The sequence below is a fragment of the Oryza brachyantha genome, chromosome 5, assembly GCF_000231095.2.
Source record: "Oryza brachyantha chromosome 5, ObraRS2, whole genome shotgun sequence".
NCBI classification, from domain to species: domain Eukaryota; kingdom Viridiplantae; phylum Streptophyta; class Magnoliopsida; order Poales; family Poaceae; genus Oryza; species Oryza brachyantha.
Window position 1 is genome coordinate 12,679,447 of NC_023167.2, and position 19,600 is coordinate 12,699,046.

Genomic DNA, 19,600 nt, shown 5'->3' on the forward strand with positions numbered 1-19,600 from the left:
TCTTGAAGTCAAGATATGCTTCTCGTACAGGCAGAAAAACTTGCAGTTAAAACGAGAGCAAAACAAACATTTTTTCGCATATGCCAGGATCGACGAAACCACTTTGAAGAGGATAAATTAAGTTTCATCAGTGCCCTTCCATCCAAGTGTAGCTCTATTGAATATTCGTTTGGTAAAGACGGCTTGAATTGCCGCAAAGGTACTATCATTCAGATTGTAATTATTTATACTGCTTGGAGGGTGTACACTTGAAACCCAACTGAACAAACTGAAAACGTGTGCCAGATTAGCTAGCCACATTATCCTCAACTACGACACAAAATTCAGAAAGAAACATATTTATCTTTTTTTTAAGCAATCAAAAGAAACAGAAAAATGACCAATTCTTCAGGTTACTTTGCGCCATGGAGCGATTCTTCATCCAATGCAAGCATTATGATGTCAGCTTTCGTTATGGCCTGTGCTATCTATCTTTGATCTCTTTTTTAGCACACTATTGCTACTACAAAAGGTTACCTTTGTTTCTTCCATTCCCTGAATTATTTGGCGGCCTGCTCCAAATTACCTTTTGTTCTTCAAAACTCCCAATAACGGCAGACTGTCTCTTGTTTGCTAAAGAATTCGTCAATTTTTTGCTATATATTTCACCGTCGAAATCGCTCAATACTCTCACTGGTTTTGTACTACTCTTGCTGACGACAATCTGCCCATCTGTGCTTTTGTTTGTGTTGGCAACAACACTTACTGGCTTGAGTTCCACTGAAGGTTTCAACCCTGATCCTTCAACCATGTAAACTGCTCCAAGAATTTCTCCCAAAAATATATCCTGATAGCATGAAAAGTTTACACTAAATTTACTTAATATTCTAACAGTATCAAAGTGGGGGAAAAGAAGAGAGAGATTGGCTGGCTTGCAGCCACTAGTTAGTTACCAAGTGATGATACAGCTTCTGTTTCCTCTGAAGTTCTTGCAGCAATGACAGCAACTCGTGGACAAATTTTGATTCAGGAGTATGCTGGGTGTCTTGCAAAGCCTCAAGCACAGCCTGAAATGATGCAGCTTTTCGTTGCGCCGTAAGAGGAATGAGCGTGATTTCCAGATCGGATTCTAGGACTGTTTTTGCAGCTAGTGGATCAAGAAACATGTTGAACTCTGCATGCTTGTTTGATGGAACTGTGAACACATTTCCGTTGTCATCACCTCTATCTTTGATGACTCCACCAACAACATAGATTCTCTGCAGAAGGAAAAACGTGTTAATGGAGATTGACCTTTACTGGTAAACTCATCACATACTAAAACAAAATTTGGAAGATATGGATCAACTGACCTCTATCACAGAACTTGCATACCTATCAGAGAGTGAAATGTTGGCTATATTGGTGAGAGGTCCATTAGTAAGAACAGTGATCTGTTCACCTGGATCAAGCTGCTTCCTGACAGATTGCCAAACTTCAAGAGCCAAAGGCTGCCGAACTTCTGGATGATCTAAAGTTCCAGGAGCATATCTGATGGTGCAAATATAGTAACGCAAAAATGTTTTAGGTCAATCTTGAATAAAAATTCATGAGAGAGAGAGAGAGAGAGAGAGAGCTGTTTTTCACTGCAACAAATTAGTGTGGACTGTGTATTCAGAAGATGCTGCAGATGGTTTACCTTCTAGGACTTCTTGGCAGTGACCGGGCTAGTCCATACAATGTGTCTGAATCAATAAAACCGCCACTGCCATGGGGGATAGCATAAGAATTGTTGCAGCCAAGGGTTGGCATGCCCAATGCAGTGGTATTGCCTAGGCCAACTGGAATGTCGTCGCGGCCCATCATGTGTACAATGTCATAGACGATATCGATGCTCGCAATATTTGCCCAGCCATTGCCATTGACCAAAACTGCCTAAAACCATTTTGGCACACTGAGTTTAGCGTGATGTTGTCAACAATGGAAGTTGCATAACAAATGCAAATCCATTTGGTGTAAGAGAATTGAGAACACTTATTTTGTTCATTTAATGCATTTGTCAGTTGTCATAAAGGTTTTATGTTTGCTCACCTTTAGATCTATTACTTCTATAGGCGTCTTCAAGAGGTATATTAGGGAAACAAAATCTCCAGGGCTCATGTCCATGTCAAAAATGACAGGCTTCCCCCTGCTCACATTCCTGAAAACCGGCTTGTAAAGAACTTCTCTATAATACGGGAACTGCGTGCTGATATTGAAAAGACCAGTTTGTTCAGGCCGATTTAAGACCTGCAGGGAACAATTTCGTCATCAACAGTAACTTCATTAGACAAAAGAATGAAAATGTACATGTGTTAAAATTTTCATCCCCTTAAGATGAGAATTGGATCTTCTCATAGATGAGCAAGGAATTACATGCCTGCTTACCTCTAAGAAGCTCTTGTAAAATTCCTTTTCTAGTGAACTATTGTTATCCATGTTAGGTTTTGCTCTTGTGGCAACACGAACCCGGACTCCTTCTGGACCAGACACTTCTCTAGTGTATCCATCCTGAGACAAATTCAGAAAAATATATGTCAAAATGTAGCTTGCCTCATGCATAGACATAATTTTACATGTTGAGTTTCAAAAATGTGTAATCATATCATATTAATAGCAGGTGGAAGATTAGTGATGTAGATGTTCACAAGAGGATATTTTAACTTTCTCACTTATAAATTCTCCGTAAACTAAATGGATATAGTATGATTAATATCCATATATTCATTGTTAAAACGACTTGAAAAGTATGACAATATTTTTCATTTAACAACACATGCACATTACCTCGCATCTCCCTCTGTTGCTTCCCGGAACCAGGCAGAAGCTATCTCTTATTCCAGTCTGAACATGACCACTGTGAACTCCACCCTCTTTCAGGCCAAATTTGGGAGTAGCACGGCCGTCGAAAAACGAGTTCGAGCCGTCACGTTTACCGTACGGTTTGTTCGAAGTTATCACTGTAATGTTCATATATTCAAGCTCAGAAAATTCATTTCCACCATCAATCTCTCCATTTCGCATGCTGGAGAGAGCAACGCCGGCAGCGAAGGAATCCCACATGTAGTAGCTCTGAGTAAAGAAATGACAGCATGAGAAATTTGGGACTTGTTTGACACAAAACTTTCGTTGCCAAATAAAACTTTTGATTTTATTTACAAGTATGAAAAATATATATATAAAGATGACGAGATATTTGAGCTTTGGACGTGCCGTGTTGTTGGATGTTCCCCTCAGCCTCGTGAAGACCTTATCAAGAGACTGGAAGCAGTACTGTGCCTCGTATGTTCGCCGACGCTGCTGGAATTCAGAAACGAATCCTTCGGTGACCGGAATTGTGTTGGTCGCGTCAAGAGGGATCATCGTGATGGGAATCCCGGAATGGATCACCTGTGAAGATAAACACGTCCAGTGAGTAGGTAATACTTTCCCCGTTTCAGGTTATAAGGCTTTCTGGGTTTATTTAAATTCATCCATGTATATATTTTGGATATGTGTCTAGATTCATTAGCACACCGATGAATCTAAGTGCTAATGAATCTAAGTAAGGTCAGAAAGTCTTATAACCTGAAATAGGGGGAATGCTATTATTCAATCAAATCAAATTATGTAAAAAAAGAAATAAGAGTACCTAAACATTGCTCCGGTTATAAATATTCCAAGTTTTGGACAAAATACGTCCATACTTTTAAAATTCTGACTATCAATCTTATGCCAAGGCAAGTTTGTAAATTTAATAAAAAGTAGTACGTTTTGAGGTAAATGTTTGTATGCCATTCCTTTTGTTTAAGTTGAGCATTTGGGAAATTATATATTCGTTGATTTTTTTAAAAAAATTACCAAATCTTACCTTAACATTAAATATTTCTGACCGAAGAGAGTATGCTTTAAGATTTGCAAACTCTCTTTTCTTCAAAACGGATGCAGGAGCTCTGCCAATTCATTACACAGAGGAAGAAAGGGATACAAACACCCCAAAACAATGCAAATACTTAACCGCATTTGTAGATACATCAAACTACGATATTATTGTTCGATCATATTAGCAACCCATATGAAGAAAGGTCATGGATTGTTTGGCTTCACCTAACTTTGAGTCACTGATTTGTCAGTCTATTACCTCTGTCCCAATTTAATTATATTGAGATTTTTTTTACCATACTTAAAAAATATCTCAAGGCATACTTAAAAAATATCTCAAGGTATCCTATTTTTTAGTGTAAAAATTTAGTATACCAAAATTTTACACTAAAAATTTTGGTATCTCAAGATACTTTTCAAGAATGGTAAAAAAACTCAATTGTATTTATGAATTTGCATATCCAACGTTTGATCGGCTCGTCTTATTTGAAAAAATTGTGAAAAAATTAAAAAAATAATCACACATAAAACATACTACCTCTGTTTTATAGTGTAAGATGTTTGGCTTTTTTGGTTGCAATGTGTGACCATTCGTCTCATTTAAAAATTTAGTACAAATATAAAAAATAACAAGATGTGCTTAAATTTCTTTTAATAGTAAAGTAAGTCACAAGCAAAATAAATGATATTTTCGTAATTTTATGAATAAGATAAATGGTCAAACTTTGCAAGCAAAAAATTCAAACATCTTATATTATGAAATGGAGAAAGTATTTTATTATCTATTAACAACAAAAATATTATTCGTAAAACTTTTTAAAATAAAACGAATGTTCCCGTTAAGCATAATTAGTGAAAAATGCACTCTTTCTAGCATAGACTTAGTAGAGGCTATTGTTCTGTGAAGAGAACAGTTGATACATTGTTTGAAGGTGATTTGGTTGATGCCAACACATACTCCTATATTTAATGTACCTGGTAAGCAGCGAAGGGGTCTCCAAAGATGTTGAACTCCGCGAACGGGTTGGTGGCGAAGGCGGTGAACAGGTTGCCGGCGGGGTCCGCCGTCCTGACGGCGCCGCCGGAGACGTAGATGCGCTCGATGTTCCGCCTCAGGCGCGGGTGCGCCATGAGCAGGAGCGCCAGGTTCGTGTGCGCCCCGAAGAGGAACACGGTGGTGGCGCCCCCCGACACCGTGTCGGCCATCACCTGCTGCGCCGTCGGCTGCACCAGCGGCCTGTACCGCCGCCGCCCCTGCGGCAGGAACCCCCTCCTCACGCCGGAGTTCGTGTCGACGTCCAGCCGGCTCCCAGGAGGGATCGCCTGCCGGTACCGGCAGCCGCCGGCCGTCGAAGTGCCCTGTACGTACACTCGCGCACAGACTCATGCAACAGCCTGGTCTATGAGTGGCGCCATTCTCGGAGACAGTGTAGGCGTTAAGTTAAGTTAATTACCTGGTCGATGAGTGGGAGGTACCCGCCGACGTCGGGGCGGACGGCGCCGGCGCCGGACACGCCGCCGTCGCCGCCGACGCCGACGGGGATGTCGTCGCGGCCCATCATGTGGAGCATGTCGTAGAGGTGGTTGACGGCGTGCCCGGCGTCGCTCCACTCGTTGGCGTTGATGGTGATGGCCTGCGCACGCACGCCCGCACGCGCGCGCACGTACGTACATGCAGGACAAGCAAGCATGCGTCCATGTCACATCGATCCGGGTGAGTCCATCACTCAGCAAACGCTCGATCGAGCGCAGCAGACAAGGTGGCTTATCCTGTGGACAAATGGCTTTGAAACATGCATATGCGCTACGACTGCGAAGTGCTAGCTAACCCCGTGGTCAAACGAGCTCACTGCAGCTCGCTGGGTGTGCTGTCTACATCACCATTAATTAATTGTTTTATTACCAGCTTATGATGAGCAAATTAATGACAGTGCATGCAATTAACCACTCGATCGCGCGCGCACGCGCAAGCTAGATTCACCGGAGATGGAGTGCTGGGGGATCGATCATTCACTCCGCTTGATGAACGACAAAGATAGATACGAGATCAATATGGCGGTCTTTTCAGAAAGATCTGTGTTGGTTTGCTATCAAAATTAAGTCCAAATAGATAAAAGAAACGACTGTAACATCAAGCTAGATTTAGTAATACCAAAATTTGGCAAGGATGTTAAACGAAAAAAAAAATATTGAGAGTAAAGTGGAGAAGTTTCTAGAATTATCGAGTGGTGGCAATGAGAAGGCATTCGAGACATGCATGTTTAGAGTCTGCAAGCTCTTACTCGAGAAAAAAAAAGCAAGCTCTTACACGGCTTGACAGTAGTCTTATGGTCAATCATTTAATTAAACTTCAGAAGAAAAAAACAACTATATGAACTGACAATTTGGCCGAGTAGATGTTAGCGGCTGTTGCTTGCTTATAAGAAAAAAAAGGCTAGATGCAATCTGTTACACACCTTGACGTCGAACTCGGAGCGGTTCTGCTTGAGGATGTATAGCAGCGCGAAGAGGTCGTCGGTGTCCATGTCCGTGTCCACCAAGATCCTCCTCGGCTTCGCCGCCGCCGCCGCCGCCGCGCGGCCCACGCCGGCCGCCACGCCTGAGGCAGTAGGCGCGGCGCCTACCGCGACGAGGAGCAGCACGGCGGCCGCCGCCGCCGCCGTCCTCCACATCTTCGCCCTCCTCTTCGCCTTCTCCGCAGGAGACATATGCGCGGGAGCGAGCTAGTAGATAGCTAGCTCTGTGCACCGGTGCGCCTTTTATCTCAGCTCGATCGCAGCGGCTGGCCTCGCTGGCGTCTCCGTAGCCGTCAGCCGTCAGCCGATCGAGCGAGAGCACGAGGCGCGGAGTGGAGTCCTCCCAGATCGGGTAAGCAGCCATGCAGTAATTAGCCAGTGGCTCCTGATCAAGCTGACATCTACATTGCACTCTGCACCATTAATCCATACTAAATACTTACCATTTTATGAATAACATGTGCTAATGATACGGTTCAGCTTACCGATACAAACGAGATATCCTAAATTTGAAATGGAATCACATAATTAAATCAAAGATTGAAAGTTATCTGTCTATCGAGTATTTATTAGTCTGATTATCTAAACAAACTCTGATAAAATAGCACCAAACTACAGGTTAGCGATGACCATTGATCTTTGCATTATTAATTCCAGGTTGACAAATTTTGTAAGTGCAACATTTTAAATTTAGACGAAATTTCAGAACTTGCAAAACCAAGTTTATACACTACTTTTAGAAACATTGCGATACCAAGCTCATATGCTAATTTCAGAACCACCACAAGCAGGGCAATACTAGGCGTGGGGCAACTTGGGTTTAAGCCCTACGTCTAGCCAAAAATTGCACTAGAAAATTACTTGTTTTAGTTAAAATTTATCCAAAAAATTTATATTCTATTGTTAAGCCCTAGGTTTAGTAAATTCCTAGTTCCATAGTAAGTTCAAACATTGCTACGACAAATTTAATTAAATAATTGATTTATATTATATAATATTAGCAGAAACTTTAAACTTTATAAAGCTAAATTTAATAAAAGCCACTTTATAAAAAAACGACTTGCATTCCGTAGAACTTCTTGTCTCCTTATATTAATTAAATGGACAATTATTGTTGTTTTATGTATACCAAATGAACAAAATAACTGTGTAACTCTTGAATAACATGTAATTTAAAGTGTAGTATTTTTTAGTATAAAAATAAATATCACTGTGTCTCCTTATATAACATAAATCAAATATTAACTTGATCTCACAATACACGGCAAATATTTATCATGTGAGTTCTTTTTATTTAAAAAATATACCACATATATAGTTTCTAACGAAATGAAATTACCTGTGATGTTTACTCTGATCATGTTTCCCATTCATTATTATCAAGAGCTATGCATATCCTTTAATGATTAAAACATATTCTGTAGTGATCTATCATTTGATAGATCAAGAAATTTACTTATTTCATATCAAAACATGATGGCAACACAATATTCCTAGAAACCTAAATACTCATTCTAATTTACCAAAGATTTATTTAATGTTATTGTTAGTGATTAGACCATTTGGATATCCAACAATAGTGATCTAGAGCCTTGATTGATTTGATGATGAGCGCAACTAGGTGTCGCTGTTGTAATGGTCTTTTGTGTCGGCCTATGCTACAACGCCAGTCGTGCCGATGCTGTGATTATACTTTTATTCTAACGATATATAGTGCATATTTATAGAAACTTTATAATTAGAAATTTTATACCTTTTATCTTTATATAAAGTCTCTAATCTTTAAAAAATGTTTGCATTTTTATATAATTGAAAAGATAATTTTTAACATATGAAAACTCTATAATGGGTAAGATAACTTTGAGATGATTTTAGCTATTAGATTTAAAAAATGGTGAATGAAGGATGAGTGAAATCAATTCATGCACTACAAGATAGATATAGTGCATATTCATACAAACTTTATAATTAGAAAGTTTATATCTTTATATTTATATAAAGTTTCTCATATATATAAAGTGTACCTTGTTTCTAACTAGAAAGGTAATTTCTAATATATGGAAACTATGTAATTAATAAGATAACATCTAATTTATAAAATCTCTGATATATAGAAATTATTTGTCTCAATTTTGATTGGAAAAATAATTTCTGACATATAAAATCTCTATAATTGGTAAAAAATAACTTCTAATTTAGTTAGTATCTAATATGTAATATGTGTAAGTAGAGGTGGAGTCCCTAATAGATGTCCGATCTTATAAAGATGATTTTAACCGTCAGATTTATATAATGATCTATAAAGGAGGAGTAAATTCAGTTGGTGTGGTAAGTAAATTATTGGATGAATATCCCTTAAAATAATCTACATCTGTGAACATTTATATATTTATCTAATTTGATATCTAAAATTTGTTTTTGTTACGCGAAAAACTTGAACACCCTTGGTTTCATCACGTAAAATGTTTTGCTATGTCTTTATTTCTCTATATATTAATATGTATTGTGTGTGTGTGTATATATATATAGTTTTGCTAAATTGAGTCGCGACTCATGGGCTGTTCCGTGAGTCGAGGTCAAAAACATACTAAATCACCTCTAAATTTCGATTTATATAGCTCAATACATTCCTCATATAAAAATCTTATAGCACACAATTTTTTTTTCATTTTTGAGATTTTTAAGTATTTGTTTAAGATTTTTAAAAGTGACTATACAATATTAATAAAATAATCAATATGTTATGTATCACTTTGAAAAATCTCAAACAAATACTTAAAAAACTTCAAAAATAGAAAACTTTTGTGTGCTACAAGATTTCGACATGAAGAATTAATCTGAGCCACATAAATTAAAAAAGTTGACGGAACCCTAACGGCGATGGTATTTTTTAGACAAATTCGTTTGTTCAATGGCATTTCTTAGAACTCACACTCGTCGATGGAATTTCTTAGAATTAAGTGTTTGTCAATGATATTTGTTAGATTTTTCTCTTTTATTAATATAGTACGATCACTTTTAAAAATCTCAAAAAAATACTTAAAAAATTCCAAAAATAAAAATTTTTGCGTGCTACAAGATTTTGATATGAAGAATCTAGTGAGCCATATAAATCAAAATTTAGAGATGATTTGATATGTTTTTGGATCCTGACTCAAGGAGCAGCCCGTGAGTTGCCATATATATATATATATATATATGACCTCTGTCCTACTATCATGAGTAACTACTCCTATACTAAGCATCTGACACATGTCGCCCGGAGTTTATCATATAACGGGTATCGGATTTTAGAGCCAGCAGAGGTTTTTTTTCTGCTTTTCATTCTGGAGAAGCAGCCAGGAGCGATCCTTTCTGCTTTTCAAATTCGGAGAAGCAACAACGAATGTTGCAGAAAAAACAAACCAATCATTTTGAACTACATGCATGCATGCAAACCCGTAAGACCAGTAGGTTAGTTTGCAGCAATTAGTTTTCAACGGCGGTGGAAGAGGATTGCGGCAGCAATGAATCGACTGCGTCGTCAAGCAAAATCATTTGGTGGGCGGTAGTGGAGAATGATGCAGCAGAAAGCCATCCTCATGCTATCACTTTTGATACTGCCTACCGGACTAATAGATACAACATGTGTCACGTCTAGAAATTTACACTAAATTTCTGAACAATAGTATGTATTAAATCTCTGTCCAGGAATCAGCCCGAGTACACACTATGACAAATTAATACATAGTTCAACGACTTAGAAACAAGTAAAAACAATTATCTATCGAAATGCAGTGGAAAAGAAAAACAAACTAAACCATCCAATCATCAGCTTCAGTTGACGATGACGGCTTCACACCACAGGCATTCTTAACGGCGAACTGAACCTCACTTCAACCTTGGGAACAACCTTCTGACTGGAACTCTGGCACTTTCTCTGGTGGGGAAAAATAAGTAAGGCTTAGTACAAACCACCGTACTCAACAAGTAACACCCAAGAGAGGGGGAATAATGAATGCAATAGGGCGTTAAGGAACAGGCTAAGGTTAAATTGCACAAAAGCTACAGTAATTTAGCAAAACAGTAGATAAAATAGACTGAAATAAAAGTAAAGTAAAATTCGAAAATAACCATTCACAATTCAACATTACATCACGATGCAACAGGCCCAGACCGCTGTCGAACGTTACACCACGTAGCGACAGGGTCAACCCTCTGTCCAACGTTACACCACGTTGCGACAGACCGAAACCACTGCCAACGTTACACCACGTTGCGCAGGGTCAAACCAGTTCCAAGATTAATCAAATTATAAAAGGTTCAACTAATCCCAGTGAATCTGTTAGTTCGTCCATTAACCGCGGGCATGGCTATTCGAATAGTTTTACTCTGCAGAGGTGTACAACTTTTACCCACAAGACATGGCTCCCAAGCATGTTACCATGCCCCAACGTATCACCACGATACCTCAGTACGGAAACTATGATAAGACCTTTCACCTAACCCTCCCTAGACAATCGTACCGCACTTCAGGTTTCACCCCCTCCTTTACACTAAGTCCGGCAGTCCCCTCTTGGGCCTTGGTGAATCTGGAAGCAGCAGAGGCTTTCGTTATACCACGATTACCCGTCCATACTCCATCACGCTCACCCTTGCCTTGGTACGTCGAATAGGGACAAGCTAGATTACGAGTCTCACCGTTGCCCATTCTGGCTTGTGGTTAGTACGTGTAAGACTTTCAGGGTTTCCTGAGAACCGGTCCTTAATTGCCATGGGCACGACACTCAAAACCATGCACCCATAGCCCACCATAAGCAATATTTTAGTTATTATTAATCCACATCAGGAGATTAATCATCACAACCATTAAATGTCTGTTAAGTCTAATAGTAATTAGATGATAATTGGTGAGCTAGTTGAACTAAGCATGGCTAAGCATTGACTAATCCTAATTCTAGTCCAATTAACTCTGCGATGACAATAATAATGAGTGGGAATCAACGGACATAAAGGTAATTGCCCAATAGATAAATAAAATAAATAGATTTGCATAAAACAATGCATGTTTGAATGTAAAGCAGAGATTTTATAATCATGGGATCAATATGATCAAAGAAGGGTGCCACTTGGCTTGCTTAAACCCACGAGGAACTTCTGCGACGACATCGAGAACAAACGGCGCTGCAACGGGGTCAAAACCTACGACAAACAAGGCAAAACAAACAAAACAGGCTATAAAACTACTGAAACAGAGAAAGAAACTATTTTTTTGGATTCTTGGCATTTTTCTGGATTTAATGCAACTTGAATGGACCTAAACGGAGACTAGATGAATTAGCTATGGATTTTAAAATATTATCTGTGTTTTTAAACTAAACAAAAAACCTTATTGATTTATTGCGCAATTAATTGGAGGGATGGCCTTCCGCAAGGAGAGAGGGAGGCTGACGGCTGACAGGCCAGGCCCACTTGGCAGTGGCACGGCAGAGAGGTCGGAGTATGACAAGTGGGGCCGACAGATCAGAAGCGGGCCCACGGGCTAGGTGTGAGAGAGGAGAGGGGAGCTACTGAGCAGGGCCCACTGGTCATAGGCTCAATGAGAGAGAGGGGGCAAAAAGCTGACGAACGGGACCCACGGGGAGAGAAAGAGGTTGGCCGTGGGCCCACATGGCAAAGAGTGGAAACAGAGAGGGGAGGGGGAGTTCTGGTCCGGCCGAACGACGGCGGGGAGCGAGCGGCCGGGCGGCGGTGCGGCAACCTGCGGCGGTTGCGGGGTCCGGTGGCCAGCGGCGGCGGACGCCCGGCGACGGCCAATGACCGGCAGAGGCGGCGCGACGGCACACGGCGAGCGGCATGATCGGGTGGCGGCGGCGTCGGCCGAGCGGCACGACGACAAGCAACCGGCGTGATGGCAGGGAAGGAAGGGAAGAGGAGAGGGGACAGCGTCCGGCGTCCGGCGGCGACGATTGGCGATGGAGACGACGCTCGACGACAACGGCGAGGAGGAGCGACAGCGAGGGACGAGCGCGGGAGGCAGAGGAGGATGGAGGGAGGGGAATCCGTGGAGACGACGACGGGGGTGTGGCAGCGGTGTCGGTGCGACGACGGTGCGACGTTGCGCGGCGCGGCGGCAACGACCTGAGGGGGCCCGCTGCGGCGACGACAAGGCGACGGAGACGGCCGGCGGAGGGACGATGACGACGGCCGAAGCGCGCGAGGACACGGCGACAGCACCAGCTCGGCATCCACGAGCGGAGAGGAAAAGAGAGAGAGAGGGAGGACGGCGACGGCTTACCGGCGACGAGGACGGCGATGGCAAGTCGGCTAGGGCCGGGCACAGGTGGTGACGGCCGGCGACGAGGTAGATCGGCGGCGGCGGCAGAGATCGCTCTGCGGCGCGAGCGCGACCCGAAGGGGAGCGAGCGGCGGCCGAGGGGAGGATTTGATAGGGACACGACGTGGCGGCGGCATGCTTAGGACGGAGGGGCGGTTAGCGCGGCTGGGGTGGACGCGACGCGGCTAAAGCGGGAGGTGGTTGGCGGCGGCGCGAGACGCGGGTGAGAAAAGCGGCACAGTGGCTGCGCGCGGCCGTTGCGGGACGCGGGCGGGGCGAGGCGGCACGGCACGGACGCGGGCGAGGAAGACCGAGGCGAGATACGTCGGCAACAGTGCGCAACGGCGCCAAGGAGAGTAGCGGTGCGGGGCGAGGCGGCGAAGGCACGGCACGGCCGGGACGGCAGGGCGGTGCGGCGCGACGGGTGCGGCCGGCGCGGAAGCAGCCCGCGAGCGGCGGCAACGTGGCTCTAGACGGGCCGAGGCGCGCGGCGCGAGGGAGGCGGCGGTGCAAGCGTACACGGCGACGACGCGTGGAGCGCCGGCATCGCGGCGGCGAGGCAGCGAGGCATCTCGGCACCGGGGCGCGGCGTAGCTCGGCGTCGGCGTGGTGATGTGGCGGTACACGCGAGTGGAGGGCGCGGCTCAACGGCATCGCAGCGCGACGGCGAGGCGGGCACGACGCGCGCAGCCAAAGGCGAGGCGACGTAGAGGAGGCGGGGGAGGTTGTTGGCGGCGGGCAAGGATTGGGGTCGGCGGTTGCGGCGCAGCCGTTGGGCCGGCGAGGGCGGAGCGGCGGCTCGACCGACGACGCGATGACATGGGCGGGCACAACCGGCACGGCGAGGGGCAACGCAGCTCGGCGCGGCGACGAGCAACGTGATGGCGAGGTGTGGGCACAGCGGTGCTAGCGCGGGCGAGGCGGCGACCAGTGGCGAGGAGGACCAACGACGTCGACACGTGAGCATGAGCCGGGAGGAAGAGAGGACGGGGAAGGAGAAAGAGGCGATGGCGTCGGCCGAGCGGCTCGGGTGATCTCGTGGGCTCGGCGACGGCGAGATCGAGAGCGGCGGTGGCGCGGCCAGACGGCAACAGCGATGCACGGCACACGGACGCCCTGGGTGACGCGCGACGAAAACAGAGGAAGGGAGAGAGGAGGGAGGAGATGCTCACCGGGGTGGCGGGACGGCGAGAGGCGGTGGTGATGGCCAGCGGTGGCGCACGGCGTGGGAGGGCTCGGCGACGACGGAGCTCGACACCTGGGCGCGGTGAGCGACAGCCGGAGGTGGTGGCAAGCATGACGTGACGAAGCGGCGCACGCGCGAGCGAGGGCCGGGCGAGCGCGAGGCGAGCGGCGACGTGCATGCGTGCACGGGCGTGGGCACCGGCTGGAGGAAGGGGACGGGCCCAACAAGTGGGGTCCACCTGTCGGTGTCCGAGCGAGGGAGAGGGGGCCGAAGTGGACTTCGGGCGTGAGGAGGGAAAAGAGAGAGAGGCGAGCGGAGCGGGCCGTGGCCTCTGGGTCGGCCCAGCGGGAGAGAGGGAAAGAGAAAGGAGGTAAGCAGGCCAGGCCGAGAGAGAGGAGAATGTGAGATGGGCCGAAGGAGAGTGGGCTGAAGGAGGTGTTGGAGACTTCGAACGCACGTGGGGCCGCGGCTCGGGAAATCGCGAACAGATAACGTATCCGCATAACGGGACTAAGACGTGCACGAATCAGAGATTCGCACAACGAATCGGATCCAAAACGCAAAACCGTGAATGGTTAGCGGAACAACGACATGAGTTAACGACCCGTGAAATCGAGATTTAACGACTCGCTAAACTGGAAACTAAACGACTTTAACGTTAAACCAATCTACGTACGAAATTAAACTCCACACTGTAGATCAATCTCACGTTAGCTAATTAGATTAGAAAATCTAAGCAATTACACGGTAGATCAAAAATAGATTGATTCGCAAGAGTAAAATATATGCGAACCTGAGATTTGGTGGAGAGATCAGCGACGAATTGCTGCCGTTCCTCGTTGTTCGGCTAGAAAACCTAAACAATTAAATGGTAGATGAATTTAGATTGATTCGCAAGAATAAAATAGATGCAAACCTGAGATTTGGTGAAAAGAAACCGGCAGACGGCTGCACTGCTGCTCACTGCTGGACAGGAGGTGGCTCGAGGAGGACGGGAGAGGGAGACGGGGAAAAGAGGTGAGGCTCTAGGGGGTATTTATAGCGGAGAGCTAGAGATAAATCTAGTTATCCTTCTCCTATTAAACAAGAGTAGATAAGGTTTTAAAGGGATAAAAAATAGAGTCATAATTAATTGGAATTGATTTTCTAGGTGGAGAGGTAGTTGGTCACGGCTTGGAGAGGGGGAGGTGGGTGCTGTGCGACCAAAAGGAGGGGGAAGGGAGATCGTGCAAAGGGGAAAGAGGCAGAGGGGAGTTCGGCCAGGAGGGAAAAAAAAGGAAAAGAGAAAAAAGAAAAGGGAAAAAGGGAGGAAGGAAGAAGGAAAAAAAAAAGGAAAAAGGAAGGAGGAAAACAAAGAAATTGCGTTTAATTTTGCCGATTTTTATTAAGTTTATTAGAGCAAATTTTATTCTCTGAAATTTAGATATAAATCCTGATAATAGTTTAAAATGCTTTCGAGATATTTTAGAATATCCAAAAAGCTTCGAATTAAATTAATTAATTTATACACAGGGTTTTCTCTTGAACTTTAATTAACAAATTATTTTTAATATATTATTTAATTATTTCTTGGCTTGGGAAAAACTCAGGGCATGACAACATGCCATTTGGAATATTTGTTGGAGTGAATAACCATTTCCAGACGTCAGTTTTTGGATGTGCCTTGTTGAGGGAAGAAACAATTGAAGCGTTCAAATGACTTTTCCAAACTTTTATAGAGGCAATGCATGGGAATACACCATCAGCAATTCTTACCCGCGCAATATATGTTTGTATTCTTCTGTCAGTTTCAATGTACAGTTTAAAAAAATTTTCTGCATTGTTTTAAATTTAGAATTTAACATTGTCCATATGTTCTGAATTTTAGAATTCTGCATCCATTTTACTGTGAAAATATTCAGAACCAAGTCATCATTTTGGTATCACAGCCTGGCTCCAGGTAAGAAAGATTTTGGGCAGTTGGAATTCATCCTAATTGACCCATCAGTAATACAAAAAATGTGTCAGAAAAGAAAAGAAAAGAAATGCAACGTATTAGGACACCACCATTCCAATTGAATCACCACCGGTGCTTATGCTTATTGCACAAGGGTAGTTGGTGTGCGACTAAATATTGCTATACATGGAGCAGAAATAATTTTTGACAAATGATGTTTGTTTCTGCTAATTGCATGGAGCAAAATTAAATTTTCGGATGTTTCTGTTTGGGATAGAAGAACATATGATTGTTTACAATACCAGAATCTGCATTTCAATATTTTTTCTGCATTTTCTAATAAGGAATGATCCTTCACGCTCAATAAACCATTAAAACCCATCTCCTTCACAAGTTTCTTCTGCTGTTCTCCAAGATCTACAAACAAATCAGATGCAATGACAGGAGAACATCTGGTGTAAATTTTATCTTGGTCTGATTTTTTACCCTTGATTCTGCTGGTTTTTATGGTGTTTGAAAATCCAGTAACATGAGGCTTGCTCTAATAAATCTTCTTAGCTCTAGCAGCATGAAGGACTCTAGTGAAAACAGAACAAGAACCACCACCTCTTGTATCTCTGCCGTCATAGCTGCCAGCGACGTCTGATACGTTCCCATGTCCTCCTGGACTACAAAAGAGCCACAAACACAACAATTAAAAACATAAAAAAGTACGACTAGACAAACTTTTTTTTTACCTGAAACTATGCAAGATCATAAGAAAATGTAGTGAATATGTATCAGATTAGACAATCAAAAACCTAACTGGCATGGGGGTGGCGAAGCAGCCGTTCGGGCGGAGAGGGACGCCGGCGTGAAGCCCGTGCAGGAGCGTCGACCGTGGGTGGAGCGGGTCGCCGGCGTGAAGCCCGCGCGTGAGCGTCGAGCGCGGGTTCGTGCTGGCAGCGACGGAGCAGGGGGAGGGGAAGTGCAGCCGAGCAACGGTGGAGGTCGGGGAGGACAAAAAAACAGATCGAAAAAAAGAGCAACACCGTTTTTTCTGATGCAACGCGAAGAATCAGCCAACAACGATTTTTTTCTGTTTCTCGATCCGAAGAAGTAGCGGCAGCTATCTTTTCTGTTAACGATATTGGATCAAATAATGTTACAAACAAAAACCCAAACCCATTAACGAAGGGGAGTAAGTACTCATGGTGTGTGTATATATATATATATATATATATATATATATATATATATATATATATATATATATATATATATATATATATATATATATATATATATATATATATATATATATATATATATATGAAGCCTCTGTCTACTACACTTTCTTTATGTCTAAGGTGTGGAAACACTCTATACATATTTTTTCTCTCTTCTAATAGAAAGTACAAACCATACATGTAGTTATATCATTCACATAAGATTTAATAGTGTCCACACTTTCTATTGGGTGAGAGCAGAAACAATTATGAAAATGTTTTTCATCATGAACGTGCAGGGAGTAGCTACACCTGATAGATTCTAATTTTCATATATATATATATATATATATATAATATATATATATATATATATATTGGAAAGTCTTATACTATGAAACAAACCGAGGCAGTACGTTTAAATGTTGTGTATATACTAAAACGTCTCTTTTATACGAGGAAAGAGATTGCTATATTAATTAGCAAAGTATTTTGGTTGGTCGGTTGGATATATATTCCTTTCTTACCTATTATCTAAATAGGCACTATAACTATTTTTAAAAAATAAATAGATTAATCGAGATATATCACTCCACAACATACAAGTCTAAATTCGACCCATTCAAGTTGTAACAAAAATAATACATTTAACTATTACTATAGGTATATAGTTTCAATTTATTTTGTTTTTTGTTGCAAATTATAAATGTCAAATTTAAATTTGCATGTTTGTTGAGTGATATATCTTATATTAATCTATTTTGTTATTTTTAAAAAATAATAACTATTTAGATAATGTTCAAGAAAGCAGTGGATGTCCAACCAAGAGATAAAAATCCATCTCCATATTAATTAGCTAGAATTGATACATACAATGATTAAAGGATAATGAATGCAAGTGGGAGCATTCATCCTCCACACTGCACTATGACTAGTTCTCCTGATAAGAGCATTGACAATGGAATGAATAGGATGATTTCTATAGAATTAAATGAGTTGTCATATAGAATAAAAGATGATGTGACAAGTGACTTAACGAAAAAAGAGAAAAAAACATATCTTGCATAAAACATGTTTTTATACAATACCCAAGACATGATGAGAGATGAATATTAAATCAGTAGTGTTTGTATTATAAGAGTGGTGTCTAGTAGTAGTTTTTTTTTACACGAAGGATATATTGCATTAGATTGCTCTAAAATTGAGCTAACCGCAAGAACATACTTTTAATATATGCTAATAAATAAGGCCGTCGATAAAATCACAGACCTCACTAAAAAAACATGATAAAACACACCGGCACGTGAATAATACGGTGGGACTAGGATTTGAATCATATTTGAGTAGAGTCATACACACTTTGTTGCAAGGGATTCTAAAATATTCACTTGGAGTTTAATTAAATGCGACGATAGCTGCTCGATTATCGGTATAATTAAGCACATATGAATCTAGACATCATTTGATGAATCAGACTAGCTAAACAAATTCTGAAAAAAAATCCAGTCTTGATAAAATTTAATTATTCGAACTTTTCCCTTTTTATCGGTATCAGCAGTAGTAATCACGGCTACCGAGTACCGAGGAAACCACTTGAGAGTTGTATTCAGTTACCAATGGTTTTATAAACTAGAGAGAATATATATATTGTATCTGTATGTCACTTTGTTTGTCCTAGTTTAACGATGCGTCATCAACTTTACCCCTTTCTATAATATGATAGTGAGTTTATCAATTGTTTCTATGACATTAGTCCACAGAGAGACATATTTTCTCAAAAATACACAAAATACCATTATATACAACATATTAAATTAATTTACTCTGCTAGAAGACTCAAAAAATAATAAAAGAAAAATATATTTAAAAAACAAAGCAAAAAAAACTTACATACAAACTTCAATGTTGTGAGCATATATAAAAAGTCAATTTTTTAAAAAAACTTTAATGAGATAAACCAATTCTCACTTATGAGTCATCAGAGATGTACCATAATTATGTTTCAACATGACTGATGTGGTTCAAATTAAGAATGGATAAGATGTTGGGAATGCTGTTAAGACCACCCTATTGATACGACCTCTCTTACCAACTCACCTATATGTTTCTACTCTTTACTTGTCAGGGGTGATCTTGGATTTTAGGTCATTGGTATCATAATAAATTCTCGACAATACCATAGCTTACTAATGATATGCATGTAAGGTAATAAGAAAATGAATAAGTAATATTATTGTTAAAAGAACAACCATTTATATGCACTTGCAGTACTAAAATTTTAAAAATTATATTCACTGGCTGAAATTAAATTGCATAGCACTAAATAAAGCTGCTACCCACAAAAAATTATATAGCTTCCAGATACACATGTCAACGATAAATAGCAACTCCGTTATTTCTGTTGTATAAGCATGAAATTATAATACAAGATTTCAATCCTTAAGCCAGGTGACTTGTCTTCCAGGCGGCTATACACGATCGAACAACACGTAAGGCACCGTTTGATTCAGCTAGCAAGCTTTGCTACTACTCCCTCCGTCCTTAAATGTTCGACGCCGTTTGATTTTTTTATACATATTT

At 42.0% G+C, this 19,600-nt stretch overlaps 1 protein-coding gene across 1 annotated transcript; it reads right to left on the reverse strand.

The window, feature by feature from the left end:
* Positions 1-138: 138 nt before the first annotated feature.
* LOC102712817 lies at positions 139-6,566 on the reverse strand. The gene is made up of 11 exons (XM_040524638.1): positions 6,315-6,566; positions 5,313-5,492; positions 4,834-5,217; positions 3,211-3,387; positions 2,785-3,069; positions 2,386-2,508; positions 2,050-2,247; positions 1,658-1,893; positions 1,332-1,509; positions 933-1,238; positions 139-826 (listed from the first exon to the last, which is right to left on the reverse strand). The coding sequence occupies exons 1-11, from the start codon at positions 6,564-6,566 to the stop codon at positions 503-505; spliced, it is 2,643 nt and encodes an 880-aa protein (XP_040380572.1). The 3' UTR covers positions 139-502.
* Positions 6,567-19,600: the final 13,034 nt, after the last annotated feature.

Bases quoted from the DNA above. Each gene is read 5' to 3' on its own strand.
- LOC102712817 (XM_040524638.1), bottom strand. From the start codon at position 6,566: ATGTCTCCTGCGGAGAAGGCGAAGAGGAGGGCGAAGATGTGGAGGACG. The intron at 5,218-5,312 runs GTAATTAACTTA...GTGTACGTACAG, and splicing joins ACCTCCCACTCATCGACCAG to GGCACTTCGACGGCCGGCGG. The intron at 1,510-1,657 runs GTAAACCATCTG...TTGCACCATCAG, and splicing joins CTGCCAAGAAGTCCTAGAAG to ATATGCTCCTGGAACTTTAG.